General features: G+C 42.7%; 1 protein-coding gene across 1 annotated transcript; it reads left to right on the forward strand.

Annotated features, from left to right (window-relative positions):
- The first annotated feature begins 7797 nt into the window (after positions 1-7797).
- Positions 7798-11414, forward strand: LOC133896820 (probable GTP diphosphokinase RSH3, chloroplastic). Its single transcript, XM_062337468.1, has 6 exons — positions 7798-8920; positions 9009-9194; positions 9650-10110; positions 10217-10375; positions 10449-10800; positions 10888-11414. Exons 1-6 carry the CDS (start codon positions 8246-8248, stop codon positions 11182-11184), a joined length of 2130 nt encoding a protein of 709 aa, XP_062193452.1. The 5' UTR covers positions 7798-8245; the 3' UTR covers positions 11185-11414.
- The last annotated feature ends 14543 nt before the right edge of the window (positions 11415-25957 follow it).

Genomic DNA, 25957 nt, shown 5'->3' on the forward strand with positions numbered 1-25957 from the left:
CATCTTTGCACCACGAGTTGCCACTAAACCACAACCGGTTCGCCGCTACTTATGATCCACTGGGACCGGCATCTACACTGCCATCTCTATCACGGCCTCTAGGGCCGGTAACACCAGGTAGGCATTTTTTATATGCACGACGTTTAGCAATATCTTGTTGTTACAAATGCATTAATTTCAAAAATTATATTAGGTGCACCTACACACTTATCATCGCTGACACCTAGACCATGACCAGCACCGACACCTTCACCGTTCGCAGGACTCTCAGGTAATGAGTGTCAATATACTGCCGCATTCAATATATTCAAAAGTATATATAATGTAATCATTCTTCCGCAGGTTACTACGGTGATGAAGCCATGACGTCTTCATCTGTACCTCCACTGTTCGCACCCTACTTCGGCACTCAGTTCTGGCTATCTACATCTGTCCTTGGACACCATACAGGTATAACATTGCATTTTTACTAATACATTCATTTCCACATTTACCGTATCTAATACAGTCATTCGTTCACAGACCCCTCTAGTGATTATGCATGGACGACAGCGGCACCATCGCAATCGTCTTATCTGAATCAGGAGAATGAGCCTGGGTCGGACCACCCGTTCAACCTCATGAGGGACTTCTTTGGGGGCACACCGGACTACGATGTTGTCACGCGGTCTCAGTTGCCCACTGCTCCACTACCGACGCAGCAGACCCAGGAGGAGGCTTCGACTCCCTTGATCGCTATGAGGTCTACCAGGCAGGTTGTTCCACCGGACAACCTGACCTACTCTAGGGGCCACGTGAGGGCGAACCAGCAATATCGGTGACATGACCATGATGATAGGAACAGCCGATGACAGTGGGGGAGGCAGTAGTAGGATTTTATCTTTGCTTTCGTAACTTAGATGTTTGTTTTATGATGCATGTTTGCTTCACAAACTAGTCTTATATATTCGGACGTGTCTACTTTCTATGTACTACATGTGGCCGCACGCTAGTGCCTTTTCGGATTAACGAAACCACCTTTTATGAGCGATGCCGCATGTTGCCACCTTTTATGAGCGATGTGACTGCACATCTGCTTTCTCTGTATTACAAATTCAGACATTACTACTTATCATGTCATTAACATTTTTTTTAATCCTATGTGACATCACTCTACCAGCTTCTTAGAGTGAAGTCACCTCTCGCCGCCACCTTTTCAGGGAGATGCAACCCCTTGCTGTCAACTTTTCAAACTGACGAAACTGCTTGCAGCCACCTTTTTAGACCGATGTGACCGAACGCTGCCGACTACTCATAGTCCAGTTATTTCTCGTTGTGGGAAGGTATCTAATGCATGCATTGTCTCTAAATTACATACCTACACTTGGTACATCCACCATCGATCCTTGCTTATAAAAGGCGAGGCCGATGCAACAAGAAGGTCATGACATCGTAGTTTTTCGAAACACCACTACCATCTAATACTTAATACCAAACCATGGTTGCCTCCTCAAGCAGAAATTTCTCGTGGATATCCAAATTCTCAATGATAGCCCTACAGACTATGAGGGAGACCCAGGCAAAACGTGACAATGTATTCAAGGAGGAGAACCTGAACAAAATGTTGTTAAAATGACAGATCATGACCCGTTGTCCCTGTTTCACCATGGAGGAATGGCGGCGAACAGTAAGCTTTATGACCTCCATGGACCTAAAGGCGCACTTGTTAGAGTGCCACCAAAGATATATCAAAGTGTGCGAACTAGCCAATATAGCAAAAAAATTTATCAAGCGAGCACACACGATATTTATGCACCCTCAGCAGTATGAGGAGCACATTAAGGTACATTCATCGTTATTACATGTTCCAGTTAATTGTTATGTTGCACTTCTAAGACACGTTTATATTTTCGTATGCTCTTTTTGTATACTAGGTATTCCCTCGTGATGAAGAGTTGCTGAACAAACTTATCGCGAACATTTTTAGTCTGCATCTACTCTTCAGTTACGACTGTCTATTTGGACATAACTGGAGACGCAGAGGTGGTCAATCGAGACTTTCGCGTCGTTGTGAAAGAGACGGTGGTTCAAGCCGCCGTGAAATAAGTGGTTGTTCGACAACAACCACAAGAGGAAATGCTTCTACCAGTCCCACCACAACCGAAGGGGTAGGTTACAACGATGATGACTTCGTGTTTACTCCTCATAGAACTCCACGTCGTTTTGAATTCTCTGACGATAGGGCAGATGACTGAGATCCTAACTTTGATTATTTTCCGTATATACCGGCATCACGTAGACTAAAATTCCCAGAATACGATTACCATTGGATGAAACGGGAGATAAGGCAGATACAGCTTCAAGGGCCATTTCATCCGTAATGTTTATGCTACTAAATATTGTATTTATTGAATTCAAGGTTGTTATATTATTTTTAATCTATTACCTAAGTTGTGTATATTCTTAGATGTAGCCTACATGTTATTAGTAATGTTCAAATTCTATATACTCATCTTATGTACACATTATATCTAACATTCAGTGTGATTTTTTTTATTTTCCTTACATATATTTATTTTATTTTCACTTTAATATTTTTTGAGATTTTTGTTATTTTAATCTTAGATAACTTCTCAAATTTTTGTTATTTTTATAATAAAACTAGGCTAACCGTCCTCTTAGAGTACGGTAGGGGCGCTAACCACCCTATCAGAGAGCAGTAAGGGGAGCATGGGGCCTAACCGTCCTCTCAAATAGCAGTAAGAGGTACACATACTACTGTAGCATGTTAACCGCTCTCTAAAAGAGTTACAGCCCTTACAGGGGTGGTAGACGTCTATTTATACAAATTTTTCTATCAAGGATCTATTTATTTAAATATTAATGTTAGAAAATGTAAAAAAACTCACTTGGACGTAGGCCAGCCCAGGTGATCTAGAGGCCCCATCAACGTGGGCTACAGCCCATGAGAAGGTAAGTTTTTTTCATTTTATTTTTCTAATATTTATTACTAATTGATTGGTTTATGATTTTGTGTTTTTATACGTATTGAATATTTTGAAAAGTTTTATTCAACATCTTGCGAAAACTAATTCAACAATTTTGAAGCATTAGTTTAACATCTTTCAAATTCGCAGCCCAGTATTGCATTTTGTGCTTTCATATGCATTCAACATTTGGAAAAATTAAGTCAACATTTTGTGAAACCTAGTTCAATTTTTTTAACACTGGTCTAAGTTTTATGTGAATTTTTTTGAACTAGTATATTCAAATGTTGAATTTAAAAAACATTAAAAATACAAAATATATTCATATAGTCTTATTTTGGTCCATTAATCATAAATAACACCATGGTCCAAACGGATTCGAAAATGAACTCATAGTTCAGAAGAAAAACGTTGAAATCCAAGTCTATTTTCCACCCACCCACACATCTCGCGTGAATATGATGCTGGCACGTGTAAGTACAGTGCACTATCTTTTCTCCTCCTCCATGGCTCATCCTCACCGTCCGATCATTCTCCATACCAATCTCATAGTGACCTACACCAAAACTACGGATAGGTAATGGTGTAATCGGATCGAATACGAATAGATATAATTCATTTTGTATCACATCTTATATTTTTTCTTAGAGTCAAAGTCAGATACGGATAGTACCGAATAATTATTTCTTTATCATGTATCATATCCTATATTTTTTTCTCAGAGTCGGAGTCGAAACGGATAGTAGCGTAAGTTTTCGGTTAGTCGAATAGATGAAAAAATTTCACTTTATTGCATCCTCACACAACAAATTAAACAATATAGATGTACAATGAAAATAAAAGTGATTATTGAGATATGAAAACAATAGCATTTGATATTACTTGTGTTACAATTTAACTATATATTATTATATTTTAAGTGAAATTATAATAGCCTTTCTTGTAACACCTAATATTTAAATATTTCGGATGGATACTCGTCATCATATATTTTATTTTTTTACCTAAAATCAGACACGAATAATATCTAATACCTATTATTACATCATATATTTAATTCGTAATCCTTCGGTTGATCCGGCGGGTGAGAAATATCCGAGTAGGGTAGTTATGGTGGCCGATGGATAGGAATCCCGCGTAACCGGTGCATTTGACGGCCCAACCCACGTTTCCACATCTTTTCCACGGCCCGGCATAGTATTTCCCTCGATGTGGACTGGATTTGGCGTAGCCCAGTGTGTAGCAACGGCCTAGAAAAGGAAAGCCCGTTGAAGGCCCAGTTTTAAACTGGGCCAGTTTGGTCTCCAGAAAGGCCCAGCATATCACTGGAATTTTCGCTGCCAGCTACTACGACTGTCGCTGTACAGGTACGGGTAGAATCGTAGAAAAAGACTATACGGTCATACTACTAATTGAGGAAACTGGTAAAAAATACAGCTAGTGTTTAACTCAATATTAAACTAGTTAAAAAGTTGACCTTCTGTATGAAGAACATTTACTCGTATGCTAGTATTTCCCACACGTTTCCCCCGTATGCCGCGACGTACACGTACCGTACACGTCTTGAGTTGCTGGCACGGGCAGGTTGGCCCCGCCAGTCGCGAGCCGCCACCTCGCGCCTGGTTCGCTGCTCTCGGCCACGTGCTGCCGCCGGGCGCGGCCGCTCCTGGAGCGCGCGCGCCGCGTGTCCGGCCGGAGCGTTGCGTCTGCGAGCCCGAGAAGGCAACGGGCGGCGTCGACACGTCACAGGGCTCGTGAATTCGCGCCATGCCAAAACAGAGAGAAAGGATGGAAGAAACTGTTTCCTCTTACTCCAGGACTCCAGATTTTCCTCTTTCTCTACATAGGGAAAAAAAGAAGGTGCTGATTCTCAGACATCTGAAAACAACAAAATTATCAGACGACGAAAATTAAAGGTCAGATCGTAACTCAACCGTCTAAAGGTCATCTTCAACCGTGACCCCGTCGTGCTAACCAGGGCTGGCCCTGACATCTCAATGACCTTCGATGAAATAAAAATTGAAGATCCTATAAAGAAAATAATATGTATATTTTAATTAAAAATTAAATATCTGGTACATTTAGAAGTGCACCGCAAAGACAAGTTCTTGGTAACGATAGTAATACATTAAGAAGTAAAAAATATAGTATTTGACTATTAAGAATAACACTTTTTAAGAATATTGTAACAACTAAAACATAAAAGGAGTTTATCATACCAGAATTAGATAATGAACAAAAGCCTATAGAACGACCGGAAGATGAAGACTTAACAGTGGGACATCTCATAGTTGAAAATGACCTAAAAAAACAAAATAAAATTATCTTCAGGGAATTAATGCAAGGCTATAATTCAAATAATCAAAATAAACAACTAAAAAAACTTACCATTAAATCGTAAGACAATCGACAATCCCCTTCTTGCTAAGTGATTCAAGGCTTCTCACTCTACGGTTTCACCTCCGCTCTCTGGACTTCGGTGACGGTGACAGCTAAAGTACTAAAAAGGTGAACATGTGATCTATTTAACAATGAATCAAGCATCAGGTAGGAAGGGAAAAAAGTAGCACTCTATATACAACGGTTAATTGACAAAACAGAGTAGAGTCGTTGCAATCAAAATAATTGAAGCCGGGTAGATTAGGAATCCATGAAATCTCTATTAAATGCAGCGACATAAGGTGGATAATGTGAGGTAATGCTACAACGTTTGATTTTGGGAAAGAGAGAAGAGAGATTTAGGGGCTGTTTGTTTTTAGGCCCAACAGGCCAAGCTAAAATTTGGCTAGAGTCCAAATAATTGTAGTGCAAAATTTTTGCCGTCAAAATGGTGTTTAGTTTGAGGTCAAGCTAAAATTTTGTTGACCAAAAAATTTTGCGGATGATTTGGTCGTCCGAGGTTTGCCCAAAAACTCTATAGAAAAATTTTAGCCGGCTAAATTTTTTTAGGCATAATCAAATTTTAGCCTCAAACTAAACTGATGCTAAATTTTTAGGGACAACTAAATTTAGTTTGGCTCCTTTTAGCCTCTAACTAAACAGCTCCTTAGATTAGGATTAGGGCATGGCTGCATGGACTACTCATCATCTTTCGTCTTATTTGTTGGTTACAACGTCATGACAAACGAATAACACAAGTAAGGGCATCAACTTCTTAGGTTAGGAACTTAGATCGAGCCATAATATTTTTTTACATAGCTAACTTTAAATCTATACATGTAAAGGGCTATATATATTACATGTATACTTAGTCGAGGCTCTAACTTTGGAGGGCCTTAGGTCATCGCCCTGGCAGAATCCCCGAACCTTCATCTCTAGTCGCCAGTGGAATTTTGAACGTCGCGTAAAATTTCGTGCGATTTGAGCCATCCGAAGAATAGGAGGGAAAAAAAATGTGCAGGAACAACACAGTAGCGTACTTTATAGTACAATAAATTTATATGTGTACTGCCTCGGCAGAAACTGCACAGTTCCCAAAGCATACCATGCTTCAGTATGTGCCAAACTATTCGTTCTTAAACGTCTGGTTTTCATATGACAGAAAATTGAGGCCATTTAAATATCGCTTCAACCACAGCAGCTAGGTGCGCACCCAGTTATAAAGCCGAAATCAATCTCTGCTCGATGGAAAATTTTGTCATCCGAATCTCCAAAGTTTCTGTAACTGCCTTCAGAATTTTTTCTAAGTGCAGGATTAGAAAGTGACCACCACACCACTCCACTCTCCTGCCTTCTAGAGCTAGTGGAGAAGTACATTCTAAAAAAAAAATCCTTTGAGATATTTGCTTTGCATTGCTTTTATCACGTCGGCAATGGTATATTGGCATCACATCGGCTATCATTTGTTGTGGCCACGGACAGAGCCCCTATTGCTTCGTAGCTAATAAAAACTCTTTAATAATTTTTTTTTTATCATGGATGAAGAGTAGAAAGAAGAAAAGAGAGAGGGAAAAAATATAGAAATAGGAAAAAGAGAAAGAAGTAGAGGATGAACGGGAGAGAGGTGGATGAGCCACTACCCATTAGCCGTGGCAGGGAACATAAAGGTTTGGATAGGATAAAAGTAACAACGACATGTACTGTATTGGTCTGTCCAAAAACTTTAGGCATAACGTAGTTACAGTAGCACCACTATAGATGCCTGCCATTACCCAACTAGGCGACAACTCAACTTTGCGATGGCATAAACTGTGCAACGTTTTTCTGCTTTTGCCCCTGGCCAAATTCTTTTGCAGACAGCATTTCTTTCATATCAAAGAGCTAAAAATATACTGAAACAATTTATGATTCGCCACAATATGTGACACTTCTAGACTTACCACCCTATGTCAATCTATGCCAGGTTCGGCTTAATAGTAGTTAACAGGATGAGTTCGAACCTGAACCTTATGCTGTAAGTGTACCTAAGCAGAGCTTGAGGTTATATTCTATGTTGTGCAATTGCGGAAGAAACGGCTAAACAACTGGAATTTATCACAGATGTAAAAAAGAATCAGTAAAATGTAACTTAGCTTGCTCGATTGGTAAAAGTTGCAGTTGAGTATCACACCTACCAGGCTCAAACCCAGCTAACCACATCCTTGCTAAGTTAATCATATTTGGTTTTCAGCATGTGTTATATGAGAGTGTGTTATGGAGTAATTATATGCGTAAGTCTACGAGGTGTACAAGTGTTTAAAGAAAAAGACATAATTTTAAAATGCTTGATAAAAACAAGTAAACGACTAAGAATAGCGAGTTAAAACAGCCAGAATTCCTGCAGCCCGATAGAAGACGAAAATTCCTCTCCAATGGGGTAATTCCGACATTTCTGAAGCCAGCTGCCTTCCTATAATTGGCACACGCATACGCATAGGATGTAGCTGAAGCAAAGCAACCCAAATATTATACGCGAGGAGAAGAGGTTTCCCCATTTCTCGCTTCTCTCTCTTGCTCGTCCCAGTATACCGCACCCCGAAATTCTCTGACTTTATCACGGCAAGATCAACTTTTGGCGTCGAATTCGTGCTCACAAGCCTCCGTTCCCTCCAATTTCAGCCGTTTCCACTCCGAATTAGTGTAGTTTTTGCGATCGATTTATTGTAGTAGGAAGTAGGAACACAAATTCGTCGACTTTATCTCACCGAGATCACAATTCTAGCATCGGACCCTGTGTTCGGCCCCAATCCGATCTGTTTCCATTTCGAAATCTGAACCGTTTCCCAATTCGTCGAAGCTAAGAAGGGGTTGTGAGTTCGGGTGTTTCGAGCTCGTCGGAGGCATCCCAGATTCCGGCGACCATGTCTCTGTCGGCGATTTCCCTGTACACCAGTCCGCCAGGCGCGGTGTACTCTTCTGAGTTCGACCCGAGCTCCCGTGGCTCGTCGCCGTGCACCACCGCAGCGCCCCCGCCACTGGCCGCCTCCCACCGTCTGCCTGCCGCCGGCGGTGGCCTCTCTTGCCTCTTCTCCTCGCCGGCCGCGGCGGCTGCGCCGCCCCGCGCCCCGGCTCACGACGAGCTCGGCGCGCTGTGGCACGACAGATCCGACGACATGAGCGTCGCCGGCGGCGGCTATTCCTACTCCCACTCCCACTCGTCCTCGCCGCTCAAGTGGCGCGAACTGCACCACCACCACAGCCCCGTGTCGGTGTTCCAAGGGCCGTCCTCCTCTTCGCCGTCCCGGAGCCCGCCGGCTTCTTGGCTCGCCGGTCGCGAGCGCGACCGCCTTTTCGCTGGCTTCGTGCGCAGCGCGCTCGGCTCCTGCGTCGACTACGCGCCGGCCACCAGCCCTCGGCCGGAGGTTGGCGCCGGCGAGCTCGCGTTCGAACTAGACGAGAACCTCGCGGAGGCGAGCCCCGCCTGCGAGCCATATGCCCGAGAGCTGCTCGCCAGTGCCCAGGATCGCCACAACATCTTCCATGAGGAGCTCGTCGTGAAGGCCTTCTTGGAGGCCGAGAAGGCTCACCGTGGCCAGGTCAAACCACAAGCGCCAACCTCTAGCTGAAAATTACTCGCTCATGAGTGGTTTGTGCATTAGTTACTGAATCTTGTTCTGTGATCAGACGCGGGCGAGTGGTGATCCATACTTGCAACATTGTGTGGAGACAGCCGTGCTACTGGCCAAGATTGGGGCGAACGCGACGGTTGTCTCTGCTGGGCTTCTGCATGACACAATTGATGATTCGTTCGTGGACTATGATCACATCTTCCACATGTTTGGTGCTGGGGTGGCTGATCTCGTGGAAGGGGTACGTGTTCCGTGTTTCATTAGGTTTTGATCATTTGTTCTTGTGGGATTGGATTCATAAGTTTGGTACCCTGAGTATTGTTATTTCTGTCTATTATCAAGTTGTTGGCTGGATCAATTACAATTATTTGATCTCAATTATGATGGTATACTCCCTGTTTTTTAAGTCAATGATCATGTGCCATGTTCATATAACTTGCATTAACCTATCAGTACCTAATGAAAGATGCTCCATTTGGATCAAGCTCAATTTTTATTTTGCAATATGATGCAAGTTGCTAAGTTGATGATTCTCGTGCATTGCTTATTGTCTTTATTAATAGTGTATTTTCTTGTATAATCACAACTTGGGCGATGTATTATGTTAAGTACTTGATAGCAATGTGAAATTGTGCATGCCAGCTCCATTGTCATTTGCTATCATGCAACCTGATGGTTTCTATCTGATCTGTTCAGGTTTCCAAGTTAAGCCACCTGAGCAAACTTGCTCGTGATAACAACACAGCCAGCAGGACTGTTGAAGCTGATTGCTTGCATACAATGCTTCTTGCAATGGCTGATGCTCGAGCTGTTCTAATAAAGCTTGCAGATCGCTTACATAACATGGAGACCTTAGAAGCTTTGCCTTTGGTCAAACAGCAAAGATTTGCCAAAGAGACCAAGGAGATCTTTGTGCCTTTGGCTAATCGATTAGGGATTGCTAGCTGGAAAGACCAGCTTGAAAATCTTTGTTTCAAGTATTTGAATCCAGAAGAGCACAAGGAATTGTCATCCAAACTTGCAGAGTCCTTTGATGAAGCACTAATTACATCTGCTGTGGATAAACTAACTAAAGGCCTGAGGGAAGCCGGTGTCTCATATCACAATCTTTCTGGGAGGCACAAGAGCCTATACAGTATTCATTCCAAGATGCTAAAGTATGTCAAAAGCATTCTTTTTGCATTATGTGTAGTTTAACTGATTGATAATGAAACAAACAATGTTTTGTGCATCTTTGCTAACTGAATTTGGTCAAATCATCAGGAAGAACTTGGCAATGGAGGAGATCCATGATATCCATGGCCTGCGCCTCGTGATTGAGAATGAAGAAGATTGTTATCAAGCGCTTGCTGTTGTTCATAAATTGTGGCCTCAAGTTACTGGAAGATTCAAGGACTACATATCACGTCCAAAATTAAATGGGTATGCTAACATGAAATCCTATGCACCCATACATTTTTTTTTGCAAGAACTTGCACTGATTTGCTTGCTGTAGGTATCGATCGTTGCACACTGTTGTCATGAGTGAGGGCGTTCACCCATTTGAAGTCCAAATCCGCACAAAGGAGATGCATCAGCAGGCAGAGTATGGATTCGCTGCGCACTGGAGGTACAAGGAGGGTACCTGCAGGCACTCCTTCGTGCTTCAAATGGTGGAATGGGCAAGATGGGTGCTTACTTGGCAATGCGAAGCGATGAACAAAGAACGGAATGCATCTTTAGGCAGTGGTGATACCATGAGGCCACCTTGCCCATTTCCCTTGCATTCAGATGACTGCCCTTACTCATATACCCGCCAATGCAACCACGACGGACCCCTATTTGTCATCCTCCTGGAGCATGACAAGGTTAGCCCAGTTGCTGGTTACTTTCACACATGGATCACTGCATATGTTGGTTTAGTTATCTGACGAACTTTGCGCTTGTGATTTCAGATGTCTGTCCAAGAATTTCCCGCAAACTCAACCGTAATGGATCTCATGGGCCGCGTAGGTGCCAACAGTCCGAGATGGAGCCCCTACAGCATCCCCGAAAAGGAAGATCTGCGACCGAGGGTCAATCACGAACCCATAGGGGATCTGAACCGGAAGCTCAGCATGGGCGACGTGGTGGAGCTGACCCCAGCCCTGCCTCGCAAGTCGCTCAGCGGGTACCGGGAAGAGATCCAGCGCATGTACGACCGCGGTGGCTTCGCCCTCGCAACCCGGGGCGGCGGATCAAGACGTAGCTGACAGTAGCAATACGATGTTAACTTGTTGTATCACCATTGTACAGTACCCTCCTAGCTATCATCATTCAATTCGTTGTAAATATAGTCTAGTTCTTGCAGCCCATAACCGAGGGTTCTGAAATTGTGCCTGACCCCAGGCGCTGCAATGCGTAGAAGTAGAATGCTGTATAAGCTGTTCAAGTTTGTTTCAGCTTCTCCCCAAGATTTGTGGAGAGAAAGTTGTAGCAGCAATCTGCCTGTCTCTACTTGTGATGCAATGCCAAATGGTCTGATGTGATGCAATGCCAAATGGTTAGCTTCTGTGAGAGAAGCAGTGACATCGGAATCAGACTGGCCGATGGTATCTCCATGGCGTCCATGCACGCGCTGCGTGGACCAGGATCGAGCCGTGTCAGCTTCCGATTAGGTGTAAGTTTCCGTAGAATCTTCTAGGGGAGGAACTGGTAGGAAGGTAGGATGGATGCTGGGAGGCGTCGTCCTCCTCCGGTGTGATTGGGATCTCGCGTGTGGCGGTCCAGGCCTGAATCTTCCGCCGTGGGAGCCACTGCTGTACGCGTGGTTCGGTAGGGCGCGGCCGGGGGTTTGTCTCGTCTGCCGCGAACGGTTGGTGGCAGCAGCGGCATCCGGCGTTGAACGGGTGGCGGTTCGGCTGGCGCTCTTGCCTGCGGCTCTGTCGAATCCTACCGGCAAGTTGGATGTGTGGCAGTCAGTTCTGGAAGTGCAAGCCTACTGACAATTACGTTCGTTTAGTGGTGTTAGTACACTAATCACTCTCAGTCTCTCACTAACCGCATAGCAAGCACTCCATTACACAACTCAGTTTCACCGATTTACAGAAATCACATGCTTCAGCTTCCCTGAATTTTGCACCGAAACCGTCGGTGACGAACACGCACCTACCTGTTCTGACTGAAAGTATCCTCATGCGTGTAGAGATGGACTAGTTAAGTACCCGTGGGATACAACAAAAATATAAGCATTAAATATGATACTATCAAGCACAAACTTAACGTATGAAGACAAATACATAATTCATTAATTTATTTTTATTAGTAAAACATGTCTTATATTCATAGTAGGTAAAGAGATAAGAAGACTGTAGAATAAAAGTAGATGATACAAATAGATAAATTATTTAAATTTTTAAGAGTTTTATTAGATGTAAGGAGAATAAACGAAAAGATGACGTGTGACCTGATAATAAACTTGTGTTTTATAAGTAGAGATTACAATTCAGCCGATACCATGAAAAAAAAATCAACAGATACGAACGGAATTAGTGGCCCTCTTGACGGCAACAGTCGAGGCGGTGAACGTGTAGCTTCTACGCTCGCCTACGCTACGTCTCCTCCAAGTGCAGAGAACGAGCAAGCAAGGCCACTTGCCAATTCCGCGCGCGATCGTTCGTTCGCCGGCCCGGCCGGGAGGCCGACAAAGATTTGCGGTTTTGTCGCGTCCCGACCGAGGAAGCTCGCGGGAAAGCAGCCAGCTTGTGCGTGCGTCGACGGAGCGATCGAGTGCATGCATTTGCCTCCAGTTGCAGACACGCAGCGGTCCTGCCTGCTGCCAAGTTGCTGTCTCGACAGCAGAGGTCATATACTCTTTTACATGCTGTAGAACCGTACATGGAAGTTAGTTAGGTCGACGAAGACATGCGGTCTGTGTACACGGTGGACACTATACGACTTTACCAGAGTACTACCATGTACTAGTACTATTCTGGAAACGTGAAGAACCTAACGTAGCTGCCACTCTTGAACTCAAAACTGTAATTTAGTGTGTTCGAGATTTCTTAAGAAGAAAAGGGAGATAAAAGTCTAAAAAGAAAGTATCCTGACCTATTCTCGCAACTTTTGTACTGTACTTCTAGAGGAAAGAAGAGAAAATTTTAAGGCTAAAAAAAAGATGAGAATTTTTTAAGTGCGCTGAAAATCTGAAATCATGTCGAGTGGGCCTCGGACAGGGCACGGCAGATGGCGCCTTGACAAAGTTGACATATGATTGGGCACAAAGCCCAGTTTGTTAATAGTCTTATGGGGCAACAGCAAGTGCGATTTGAAAGATTTCAGCTTGGGAGTTCACTGTATCATCTGAAAATCTGAGTGTTTGTCCAAATACGAACCTGCTGTGCAGTGAACACTTTTACAAGCTTACTGTTTAGTTTTTTTTTATCAAATTATGAACCAAGTTCAAGTGAAAACCCATACAAATTTGAAGACATAAACCATCTTTGTTTAGTTTCTACATCTCATAACTTCACTTGTGGTCTTCACTGTGTTGAAGGGAAAGTGTGGAATGAGCCCTCCGTTAGCTTTGACGGCTAAGCTAACTCTCGTTTTTCTAACACTATCAAACACATATGCGAAATCAATTTAGGATATAGCAATTCGAAGAAATAAAAGAATACATCGTAACAAAAAGAGATTTGCATATCGGACTATCCAAAAACACACATGCATGGTAATTTCTTGATTCATAACCATTTGATTAATTCGGTGGACGGTAGAGATCGTTAAGATATATCACAACTCGTCTATTTTATAGGAAATATAGATTTATTGACATCAGTTAACACCGACTAAATCCAATCACTTCCATTTTTGAAGACATGAGAACGAACCAAACTATTCTGCCTGCATCATGGCCGATAAAGGCATGTTTGGTTCAGCTTTTTTGTAAGGAGTTTTTCTGATAAGCTGGTTTTTCTGAGAAGTAGTTGTCTAGAGAATATGCTGACTGGAGAAGTTGGCTGCTTGGATACTTTGATTTTCTTTGAAGGGATTGTCTGCCCTGAGTGTGTAATAACTAATATACCCCTAAATAGTATGATGACTTGTCTGTTTACTGATTAATATAAATATTGTTGTATTCATTTATTTATTTTTTGCATTCAAGTTCATGCTACTTTAACTGCAATGGTCATGTTGAAATTTCAAGTTCATGCTCTATGTCAAAGTTAATCGTTATCATTCCAATTAGGCTGCAAAAGTATTCCAGGATACACGCACAACCTGGGACTATCTACATGTCCACCAACTTTGCTATTTACATCAATGTTCAACATACTGAAATGCATCCCTACTGAGCTAATTCCCAAGGCCAATAAAGATGGGCATCAGCGCAAGCACATCATTCAGGCAGAAACAACAGTGCTTTCACCCATCTAGGCAACGGACCAATCTTGCTATCATCTCCATCCTTCTCCTTCACTGATGTCTTCTTCATCATTGCAATGTCCTTCTTAACAGCCTCCATTTCTTGCTTCAAATCAAATGTAGCCTCCACGAGCTCAAGAATTGCATCAACAACCGAATTAGAGTCCACACTGGCGATTCCTTCCTTGCTAAGATATTCTTCGCACTCTTTCTGCCATTTCCAGAAAGGGCAGCTACCCCTTGCATACCAAATTGATCCAAACATCAACAAACCGACAACTCAAAATCTACCAAAAAATTAGAAATTAGAGGCAAAATTCGCACTAGAAAGCGGCTCCCTGGACCAACAGATCAAGAACTCCGCAACCAAAAATATCCAATTTATTGCCCCAAAACAATTCATACCAAATTATGTTACTTCTTCTAGATAGGAGGATGCATGTCATGACAATTTGAAGATAAATAGTGCATACTTCTAGTTCTCTCTCAAATTATCACATGGTTCGTACCAAGTTGATCAGCTAAATTGGTTTACGAACAGATCTACACCCATGAAAAAATATAGCAAGATTCAATTGAAAATACTACCATCTTGCATCTGCTACAAGAATCAGAGCATTTGTTGGGAAGTGAATGGCATATCGTGGGGACGTGAATGACATACCGATAAGACCACCGTGTCGGACACAATCAAGTTTGAGAAAAGTAGGCTAGATGTAGCCTGTTTGGAGGACCAAACTCGCTTTTTTTCAGCCAAAAGCGCTCATAAGTGGTTCTAAACAGGGCCAAATATCCATATGATCTGTGGACAAGTCGATAGGCTGCTTCTCCCCAACTCACCCCTGTAATCCAAACCCCTCCTCTCATCGCTAGTTGCCAATTAGTCCATTCATTAATCACGAGATGATCTAAGGCTAGAAGCAGCTTGTTTAGAGGACCAAACTCACTTTTTTTCGGCCAAAAGCGCTCATAAGTGGTTCTAAACAGAGCCAAATATCCATATAATATGTGGACAAGTCAATAAGCCACTTCTTCCCAGCTCACCCCCGTAATCAAAACCCCTCCTCTCATCACCAGTTGCCAATTAATCCATTCATTAATCACGAGCTGATCTGAGGCTAGAAGCAGCCTGTTTGGAGGACCAAACTTACTTTTTTCGACCAAAAGCTACTCAGAAGTGGTTCCAAACAGGGCCAAATATCCATATGATATATGGACAAGTCGATAAGCTGCTTCTCCCCAGCTCACCCCGTAATCCAAACCCTTCCTCTCATCATCGGCCGCCAATTAATCCATTCATTAATCATGAGCTGATTTGAGGCTAGAAGCAATCTATTTGGAGGACCAAACTCGCTTTTTTCGGTCAAAAGCTTCTTAGAAGTGGTTCCAAATAGGGCTAAATATCCATATGATCTATGGACAAGTCTATAAGTTATTCTCCCTAGCTCACCCCCTAATCCAAACCCCTTCTCTCATCATCCATCGCCAATTAATCCATTCATTAATCACGAGTTGATATGTAGATTATGTGTCATCACCTATTATTTTGTCACTCGACCTCTCACAAACCTCCACCAAGGAAGCATGTTGATTTCCGCATGGCGAGGTGGTGACGCGGTGATCTTATTGGTGGATCACCACCGCCTGTTAGGGATCGTGCGGATGACGATGGCCTTCAACCGCACCGCTATCTTCGAGGCTGGGGTGTCAGCGTGCTGCTCCTCCTCGCTGGGGAAGGACAACGATGACGGCTCGACGGTGGGGAAGGAGGTGAAGGAGGGGGAGGTGCAGAGCGCGTACACGGAGGCGGGGCTCTCCGGGATAGGCATATTGGAGGAGTCGCTTCCCATCCGGTGCGTTTAGTTCTTTCCTTTTCTTTTTGTGTTTTATTAATTTTGGTTCCTTTCCTTGCTCTGTTGTGTGGTAGGCTGGTAGCACACAAGCTTATGAAAGAAAGATTTGATTTTTAGGCGGTCCAGGGTTCGCTGATGAGCTAATGTGGCAAATTCGAGTGATTGTTGAGTGTTTTTTTTATTGGGAAGATGTGCATTTTTGGATATCTTCTTGTTGGGGAACTAGGGGCTGAATTCAACAAAAGTAGCATTGCTTCCCAGTTCTACAAGTTTTAGTTATAGTACACGTTTTTTGTTGTACATGAATAAGATATGTGGAGAGCATTATTCAATCACGCGTGATAATAGTATTGAGTGTTGTAACTAGTTTAGTTGATGGTTCGAGGGTACTGTTTGCATGTGTTTGTCTCTGTGGATAATGGTGAGATACTAAGTTTTTGTAGTAATAAGTGCTCCATGATGCCGTTTTCATACCCCAAGTTAGTACTAATGTTCATCCTTGTGAGGTGGAGATGTGTACCTATCATCACATGAATACTTGTGCATCTTTACCCCAACATATTGCTTCCAAAGGAAATTATGAAAATGATTTTCTATGGAGTTTCTTCAGTGGAACCACGAGAAGTATAAGTTTTGCACTTTTTCCCTTTGCTGAAAATTCAAAAAATAAGATTTGAACAATTTATTATAATAAACGAAAGTTTCTTGTTTAACTAAGTATAAATACTTGTTGTCAGTTGAAGGTTGTGCTAAAAAGGAAGACATGAAAAATATTGTTTGACCTGCATAACCAAGGATGTCAACCCATAAGTTTCATGGTAGTGTAAAGGAATCAAGCTTTTCTGGTATTTTAGGGGCCATATCATCAAATTTAGTCAGATTTGCGGTAAGAGATAAATGAATAAAATTATTGGAATTTCTGTGTGGGAAATAATTCATGGCACTTCTAGTAGCTTTCTAAGTTAGAATAACCATCTTGACATGCTAACCAACCAGTTATCCAACAAGAGAGATGAGAAATATCTCAGTGCATTATATTAAGTTCTTCAGAACTTTAAAAAACAAGGGTTTGATAAAACTTCAAACTCTTTGTAAACAAGCTTTATGAAATGCTCTTTATTATATCCGTACACTACTAGGTACATAATATGACTTTGTTTATTGATAGGTACATTTTTCTACTTTTTTTCAAACAGATATAATCCTTGTGTCGCATATCCTTCGATTTTTTTAATATTACTTTTTTGTACGGATATTACAGAAATAATACCAAAAATGAAGAAATTCTAAAAATAATACCTATTCGTTCAACAGTTTGGCGAAAATGAGTTTTCTCCCTACCGTATGGCGAAAACACTATTTTCGCCAAACCATATGGTGAAAATAGGTGGTGTCCCCAGCGGTAGCCTCGAGGCTATTTTCGCCAAACCGTTGGACGAAAACTATTTGTCGCCAAACCGTACACAGAAAAATAAATTTCATCAAACAGTTGAACAAAAACTTTGTGCCGTCCGTGACCCCTCACCTCTGCGTCTGCACTCATGAAGTCCATCTCATTTCACTGCCTAGCGCGATGGCACGAGCAGACCGTGTGAGGGAGAAGAGAGAAGCAGAGAGGAGAGGAGAGAAGAGAAAGGAGAAAGAAGGGAGCAGGGAGAAGGAGGAGGGAGAAGGAGGAGGGAGAAGGGGAGGAGGAAGAAGAAGAGTAAGGTAAAAAAATTAATTTTGTTTTAAGATGTATGTCTATTGCTTTATCTGTATGTAGATTTAATAAGGGATTAGAAAAATAATTTTTCTTTATAAATATTGATTTTAGGTACAAATCTTTGTATTAGGTCAACAAAATAAAATATATGTGCGTACAAGTATTAGATCTCGATACTCTAGTTAAGATGATGTATATATGACTATATTATTGGATTGTAATAATATGTGTTTTACACTAAAATACGATATTTATTGGATTGTAATGTGACTTAGAACTAGTGGTTTACAACAAAAAACAATAAAACAAAGAGAGCATCCAAAAAGCAATGCAGCACCAAAATATTTATGTTAAATTTTAAAATTTAATGAACATTATGTATTTAAAAATTCCCAAGACTCATAATATCAAATGTTATTAATTAATAAGTTCTTGAGAATTAAATATATTCAATTTGTTGTTACTAGTAATATGTTTATTTAATAATTATATCCCCGATTTAGATTTGGGATTGTAATATTGATTAGATTTTAGGCAACGAAGACTATAGTACTTCGCATTTTAGGACCAGAAACAGTGAGTCGGTGTGGCTATTACGTTAGTCAATTTTAAGTTAGTTGTATTGTATATATGTAATTTATTTTTATTTCTAATTAATAGGGATAATAAGTTGGTAATCTAATTGATATATTTTTTAGGTGACAATTATGTCAAACTCTATAAATCTTAGAGTATTCTATAGAAATAGTCAAATCCGTAACGATCCATCTGGTGTTAATTTGAGCAATTTTCCATTTACCATCCTTGAGCACTTAAACCCTGAGGGTACAAGGATGAAGTAGATGAAAATGTGGTTCACCCAATACTTTCAGTTTGATCCTTAGATTTATTCTGTTACGATGCAATGCATGTGGACTCGTACGTTACATCCAATTTTTTGGGAGTTAAAGCTGGTATATAGAACGAACAAGTGGTTGAAATGGTTGGAGTGGTGCATGCGGCGTCGGGCTGAGTTCAATATCCTGGTGCAACCATGTCCAAGAGAAGCAAATGATAGTAGCAGTGCAGTAATACCAGTAGAAGAAGAGGATATACGCGGCCATGCAGTGTCGACTGAGGAAGTTGAACAAGTGCAGATGACTGAGGCAGAGGTCGTTATGCATAGGCAGGCGGCAGAGGTTGAGGAGGGTTAGGATGATGCATGGGAGGAAATTGTTGAGCTCGAGAACGTGGACCGTAACGTAATTCATGAGGAAGAAGCGATTGTGGCTTGTTTATGTCTCACGATATTGTACAGCAAAGAAAATTGTTGGCTTAGAGTACATTTTTCAAGCCAAATATCATTCCAGAAACGAGTTTGCTTCCCACTCTGTATCTGAAAAGAACCCCATTTAAGGAATTCATTTTTAATTTTCATAAGACCAGATCAGAAATGTGAGTCTCCTGGCTATCCATGAACTTGAGTGAGCGTTTTGGAACTAAGATATTTATTCCTGAGCAGTTGTTGCCAAATCCCATCCTCATTAAGCAACTTAAAAAGCCATTTGCTTAGGAGGCAAATATTTTTGACCGTAAGGTTGGTAATTCCCAAACCCCCTTGGTCTTTGGGTTGACAGAGAATATCTCAACGTGCTAGTCTATATTTTTTCTTGTGATTTTCTCCTTGCTAGAAGAATCTGGATCGCAGGTAATCCAATCTTTTTTAGGACTCCCCATGAGATTTCAAAGAATGACATCATGAAAATAGGAAGACTATTAAGGACCGAATTTAGAAGTATTAGACGGCCTCCAACTAACATCATCTTCCCTTTCCAACTGCTCAGCTTCCGTTCAAACCTATCTTCAACCCCCTTTCAATCACTATTTCTTAATTTTTTTGGTGGTGCATTGGAATACCAAGATATTTAAAAGGATATGTAGTAGTATTGCAACCAAATAAATGTGTATATTGGTCTTCGCAATCATTTGCCTCACCATAACAGAATACATCACTTTTGTGAAAATTAATCTTCAACACCGAGAGCTGCTCAAACACACATAGGGTGAGTTTTATATTTTTAGCCTGTTCCAAATTATGGTCCATGAAAATAATTGTGTCATCTGCATATTACAGAATAGGCATGCCATCATCTATCAAATGTGGAACCACTCCTGTTATTTGTCCATCACTTTTTGCTCTGGATATTAATATTGCAAGCATATATGCTACAATATTAAAAAGGATGAGTGACAGTGGGTCGCCCTGTCTCAGTCCTTTGTGTGTTTGGAAATAGGGGTCAACCTCATCATTGACCTTAATTCCAACATGTCCTCCCAACACGAAACTTTGAATCCACTCACACCATTTTGTGAAGAATCCTTTCATTCGCAAAGCTTGTTGGAGGAAGGGTCATTTCACCTTGTCATAGGCTTTCTCAAAATCAATTTTTAATATCACTCCATTATGTTTCTTCTTATGTAATTCAAGGATGGTTTCATGTAATATTATTACTCTATCCATAATTTTCACCCTGGCATGAAGACGGATATGTAGGTTTTATTACCTTTTTCACAACGGTACCAATCCTGTTAGTGCTAACTTTTGTGAATATCTTAAACCTGACATTTAACAAACATATAGGACGATGCTCTTGTATCTTCAATGCCTCTAGTTTTTTTAGGATAAGTGTTATGACCCCAAAATTAAGTCTATATATGGCCAATTATCCCTGATGGAAATCAGAGAACAATACCATAATATCACCCTTGATAACTTCTCAAAATATATGGTAAAATTCAGCAGGGAAGCCATCCGAACCTAGAGTTTTATTATGCTCCATCTGGAATATTGCATACCTCACCTCATCTTCATTGAAGGGTGTTGTAAGAATAATATTTTCTTCTTGCTACCATGAGACCTGAGAATTGGCCCCAACATTAGGAATGACCTCCCCAGGCGCCTCAAGCAGATCCACCCTGGTCTTAGCTGAAACATCACCATCAAGGTCAAAACAAAGAGGCGCTGCAACTAGTGTAGAAATCCCAGTGCCTGAAACCTCCAATAAATGTTCCACAGCCTCGGCAACGGGTCTGCTTCCCTCAGCACCCAAAATGATGCTAGTATCAGCATCCAAAACTAGCGGGATCATGGCCAAAGGCATGACCCCCTGTTCCTGCTCGTCAGCAAGCTCTTCAGCAAATGGAGAAAGAGCTTCAGAGAGACAAAAGTCCGGTGAATGAAGTTTTGAGACCCCCGGACCTTCTGTCTAAAGGAGATTCAAATGGACAGCAGAACCTGCCAGGTCCAGCGATTGTGTCAGCCCAACCTCCTCCTCCGACAAGCCCAGAACACCTGAAAAATCCGCAGTTCCCACAGTTCTGACCACTGTCTCAAGAGAGAGATCATCAACAAGAAAAGGCCTCGGCAAAACAACTTTTGAAATTGCCACAACGGATGAGCAGCGAGGTCTGCACAACATGGTCGCAAGGAGGAGACACGCTAGCACCACCTGGGAGAGCCCTGATAAAACCATTCTTGCTACGCTCAATGCATCAACACGTAGTCATCCAACTCCATTCGGTGACACACCCCTCCCAGTGATAGAAGGACACCTCAGCGATGAAATCAATCCCACTGGAGAGTATATTGCCATAGTGCAATCCAGAGCATCGTTCCCTTCCATTCGAACAGCAACATTTGAAGCATTCTCATCCTCTCTTGCTATCATATCCGCAATATCGAACAACAACCGCTCAACTACCAAATCAATGGCCTCATCCACCAATTCAAGTTGTTGTTCGCAACCCAGCAATCTGAAGCCCCCTTGTGCATAGAAACAACCACTTCATCGGCTAGGGAAGAGGAGACAACATTATCCCCCATATACTTCTAACCAGAGCCAAAACCGATGATAGGAATCGTCACCTGTAGATCCGATTGCTCAATAGAGGGTGTCACATCTGCATCCTCTCCGGATAATTTGGCATCCTTGCATTCCAAGACACCACCTTCCCGGTGCATCAATTCCTCCATCTCCATTGATTCCTGTATAGCATCTCCCTCGATGGCTTCCCCAAAAATATTCGAGGTGCTCTCCTGATTATCATTACATTTTGTTCGCTTATTGTCATGATCTGCCAACTCTTTTTCCTCTCCTTCATTAGTAGTGTCATGATCATCGTTATCACCCTCTTCATTGGCAACATCCTTGCTCAACTTGTTGAGAGGCAGCACCTCCTCCACCTTGAAGAATATCTCGTAGATCCCATCATCGACAACTATATCAGTAGCCTCAGGGATTTGGTTAGCATCAATCACTGCCACGCACATTCTAACAATCCTGGTCTTTTTAAGATAGCCCGTGTCCACTTTTTTGGGTGGCACCAAGAAAAGTTCCCACCGCCCACAAAGGCATGAAAGACCTGATTTCATATGGGACACCATACACATTGACTTAGACATGCTGCAGATACTGGCGTGACTCAATCTTCTGATTTCATTCTTCAAAGATCATCACACCTTCTTCATTGCGGGTCTTGATTTTCTTTATGGCAACCATACGCTGTAACTCAACCTGACATGGGAAAGGAATGATATAAGCACACTTACCATGTTCTTGTACCATCTACGACCATTTTACTGGAATGAGACGGGCCATCTCTGCCTTGACAAGATCAGCAGACACAGAGCCCTGCTTAATTCAAATTAAAGAAGTCGCCGCCTCTTTCTTCTATGGTTTAGCAGAGCCATCGTAAGGGATTTGAAAGAAGCCTAGTCCATCGTTGGCAAAACCACATAAGGTCACCGCAGGCTTTGGCGCACGGAGCAACATGCATTGAGGAGTAAAGTGCTCCTCCTCACAAATTATGCAGAAAAGAACCATCTTCTTCTTACCCTTGTCTGCTCCTGAGCCTTCTCCCTTCTCCATAATCTGCTTCTTGCCCTGATTCACGGTGAGCTGAGCATGTGAAGAATCCGCTGAGTTAGCATGATTTGGCTGCTGGTTTGCCGTAGAAGAAGTGTTTTGCTGCTTCGACGTTAGAGGTGGAGCCTAATTACTCCGACCAGCACCTACTTCACGTCCACCGCCCCTCCTATTATCCGCCTGGCCACCACCATCATGGTGGCTATGCACCCGAGGGAAAGAGAACCGGGGTGTCCAAGATATGTTTCCGCCGGCACGGCCAGCACCACGCCCGCCATGGCCGCCTGCACCACCACCATCTCCGCCAAAACTACCGCCGCTAGCACCCCCAACTCCGCCCGCTCCACCGCCGCCAGCAACACCTCCGCTTGCAGCGCCACCCCTCGGCCGATTTCCAAAACCACCACCACGGCACCACGACCGAGCCCTCGGCCACCAGCCATAGCCCCTTCGTTGAGAGCCTGTGCGTAGGAACGGCGATCGCCAGCACAGGTGTCCGACCAACTAGGTTTCGATCGAAGGAAAAGCTGAGACCGGATCAGAGAGATCCCTGGGTTACGTCGGGCCCAATCGGAGGTCCGTGTAATTGGCGACCCATGCGGAAAATTAGGGTCATCATTTGAAATTTGAACTGGCGGTTGTTGCGGATCTGAATGGGCATGCTCACGGCCGGAGGCGGCAGCGTATCTCCGGCGATCCCAAGAGAGCGTCGGCATCATGTCTCCCAATGTACGCAAAGGCGTAAGCCTCGGCCGAGGCAAAGGTCCAATCCATGGGTGCCTGGAACTATTCGTCGATGACACCACCCGGTTTGCCGTCGCCTGAACGAGCTTCGCCGTGGAACCTGCAGAACAAACAAGTGGATGCACCTTGTTCCGAGCATCGCCTGCCGACGGCCCCAGCACCGGCCAGTTTTTCACCTCCCGCGGATTCAGAGGTTTACACGACGTCAGAGAAATCTCCGAGTGCAAGCGAGCCAAGCCCTCATGCGCCTTTCTGAGCTTCTCAACTTCTTCCTCCTTCCCGGCAGCGACGTTAGCCCTAGCAAGCGCGAGATGCCGGCGTGCCACACTTAGCGTCGGCGCCCACGTGAAGCGCCTACTCATCCCCAACGCCTATCATCTTCCTCCTCTCTAATAAGGGATGGAAGAAGGTTTAACTGCATACTAGAGCTCAGCCTTCCATCCACATTGATGTAATCACATCTTGAGTATACATATTCCTGTAAGGTCCTGTTGGACGTGCGTCGGTGCCTTTGGTTGCTGTTTCGCTGCAGAGACGCGATATGATCCAGCCATCGTGGACTCCGAGTCGTCGTCGTCGTCGTCTATGATTGAGACGTATCTATGCATCGGTCTCTATCCCTCCTATCCATAGAGTTAGACATTATTCTTAGCGTACTTGTGCTTTTCTATTCACATGGTTTGCTTTTCTCTATCGAAACCTATATGTAGATTTTGTACTCTCTTTCCGGCATATCATTAGTCACCGACGAAGTAGAAGAAAGCTACGTACGAGGTGTTGATCGATGGATGTATAATACGTGTGCATCTAGCTAGATAGCTCGATACAAAACTGACGCCATGCTTCGATCCAAGGCTATATATCCTAGCTGCATGTGGTCAATTTTAGCTCAAGAACCGGAAGCTATGGCTTAGCTTGAATTGCTCTTGAGATATATATATTCATGCATTACTATTTCGGTGCACGTACCGGAAAAGTGGGTGGAAAAGTATCTTTCCTTTCTCCAAGCAATACTACATGCACGTGAATCTCATAGCAAAGCTTAGGAAGGAGAGTGCACGCAGCAGCTAGTGCAACAATCTTTTCTAAAATGATATGTATTTATGATTCTAGATCCACTAGACGAATAGTTGCAAAAATTAAAGGACCACACATGTGTCATTTTAACCATTTGAATTGGAAAATTAAACAAATTTAAGGACTTGATTGATTCGAAACCAATGCAAGCTTCGTCCACAATTAATTTTCCTAGTCTAGTTTCGCAAAGACAATATTCTAGATAGAGTCCGCGAGCATTTACGATAAGTTAGAACAATCTAGAATGTGTTCAATATCAGATTGTTCTAGCTTATTGTAAAGGCTTGCGGGAACAAAATTATCGTAAATGCTCATCAGAATTTTATTCTGAGAGATCGGAGTACACGTATGTATTCTTGCATTAATGCATGCTAGCTAAGTAAAGATACTCACTCGAACGGTTACATCTGCATGCTTATGTACAACTTGTTGCGTGCAGTTCTAGTTACTTATCGATATATGCAGCAGATAGCTTGCAGCCATAGTATGACTTTGGAGCTATTTGCTCACAGGTGCCAGCATCATAGCACAAATGTTGCGCCGGCAACTAGCTGCTTGCTACTAAATGGCCGAGTTCAACTGTTGGTGGTCGACTAGCTGTATGCTTCTGTGATTGGTGGTGCGCACGGTCAGGTTCTGTGATGGCAACGATTACGGGCACACGAGCGGCCGCCCTTGTACGTGCAATGGAGCCAGACCCATCGATCGTCGGAGTGAACATGGACCTTTCTATATTTCAAATGTGCGATCTCAGCAAGGATCAGATCCATTTGAGTTGAAGTAGAAACTATAGAGGAGAAAAAACCAACGACACAAACTCATATGGCAAAGACTGACGTCTGTTCTCGATCAAAGCAACGAGTATGTGGAATGTCTTGGAGTCGTGATTCCATAGAACACAAGAAATTGACTGGACCGAAGAAAATAGGAAACAGCCAAACAACTAAATAGGCTAGACAAGAGGTCACTTAATTTTTATGTATTAGAGGAACCAAGGCACCTACGTTCTACCTATTTTGAGCTTAGTTTTATCTACTATCCTATGAATTATAGATATATACATTATACACAAGTACGTAAGGAGAGGTCCTTAGTTTTGGGGGCCGGGATGGCCGCCCGCTCCCCCCCCCCCCCTGGCATCCTCTCAGGGCCGGCCCTGCCCAGAGGAAGAGAATTTGTGATCCATCAGTTCAATAACGCAATTGATCGTCTGGACCAAAGAACTTTCTTAGTGTACGTAACGCAAGATTTTTTTTTAAAAAAAAACATACACTTACTGGAAGCTCCATCTATTTATATTGCTAACGCATGGCACTTGGCACAACACCCACACCAC

The sequence above is a fragment of the Phragmites australis genome, chromosome 17 (assembly GCF_958298935.1).
Source record: "Phragmites australis chromosome 17, lpPhrAust1.1, whole genome shotgun sequence".
Classification (NCBI taxonomy): Eukaryota; Viridiplantae; Streptophyta; class Magnoliopsida; order Poales; family Poaceae; genus Phragmites; species Phragmites australis.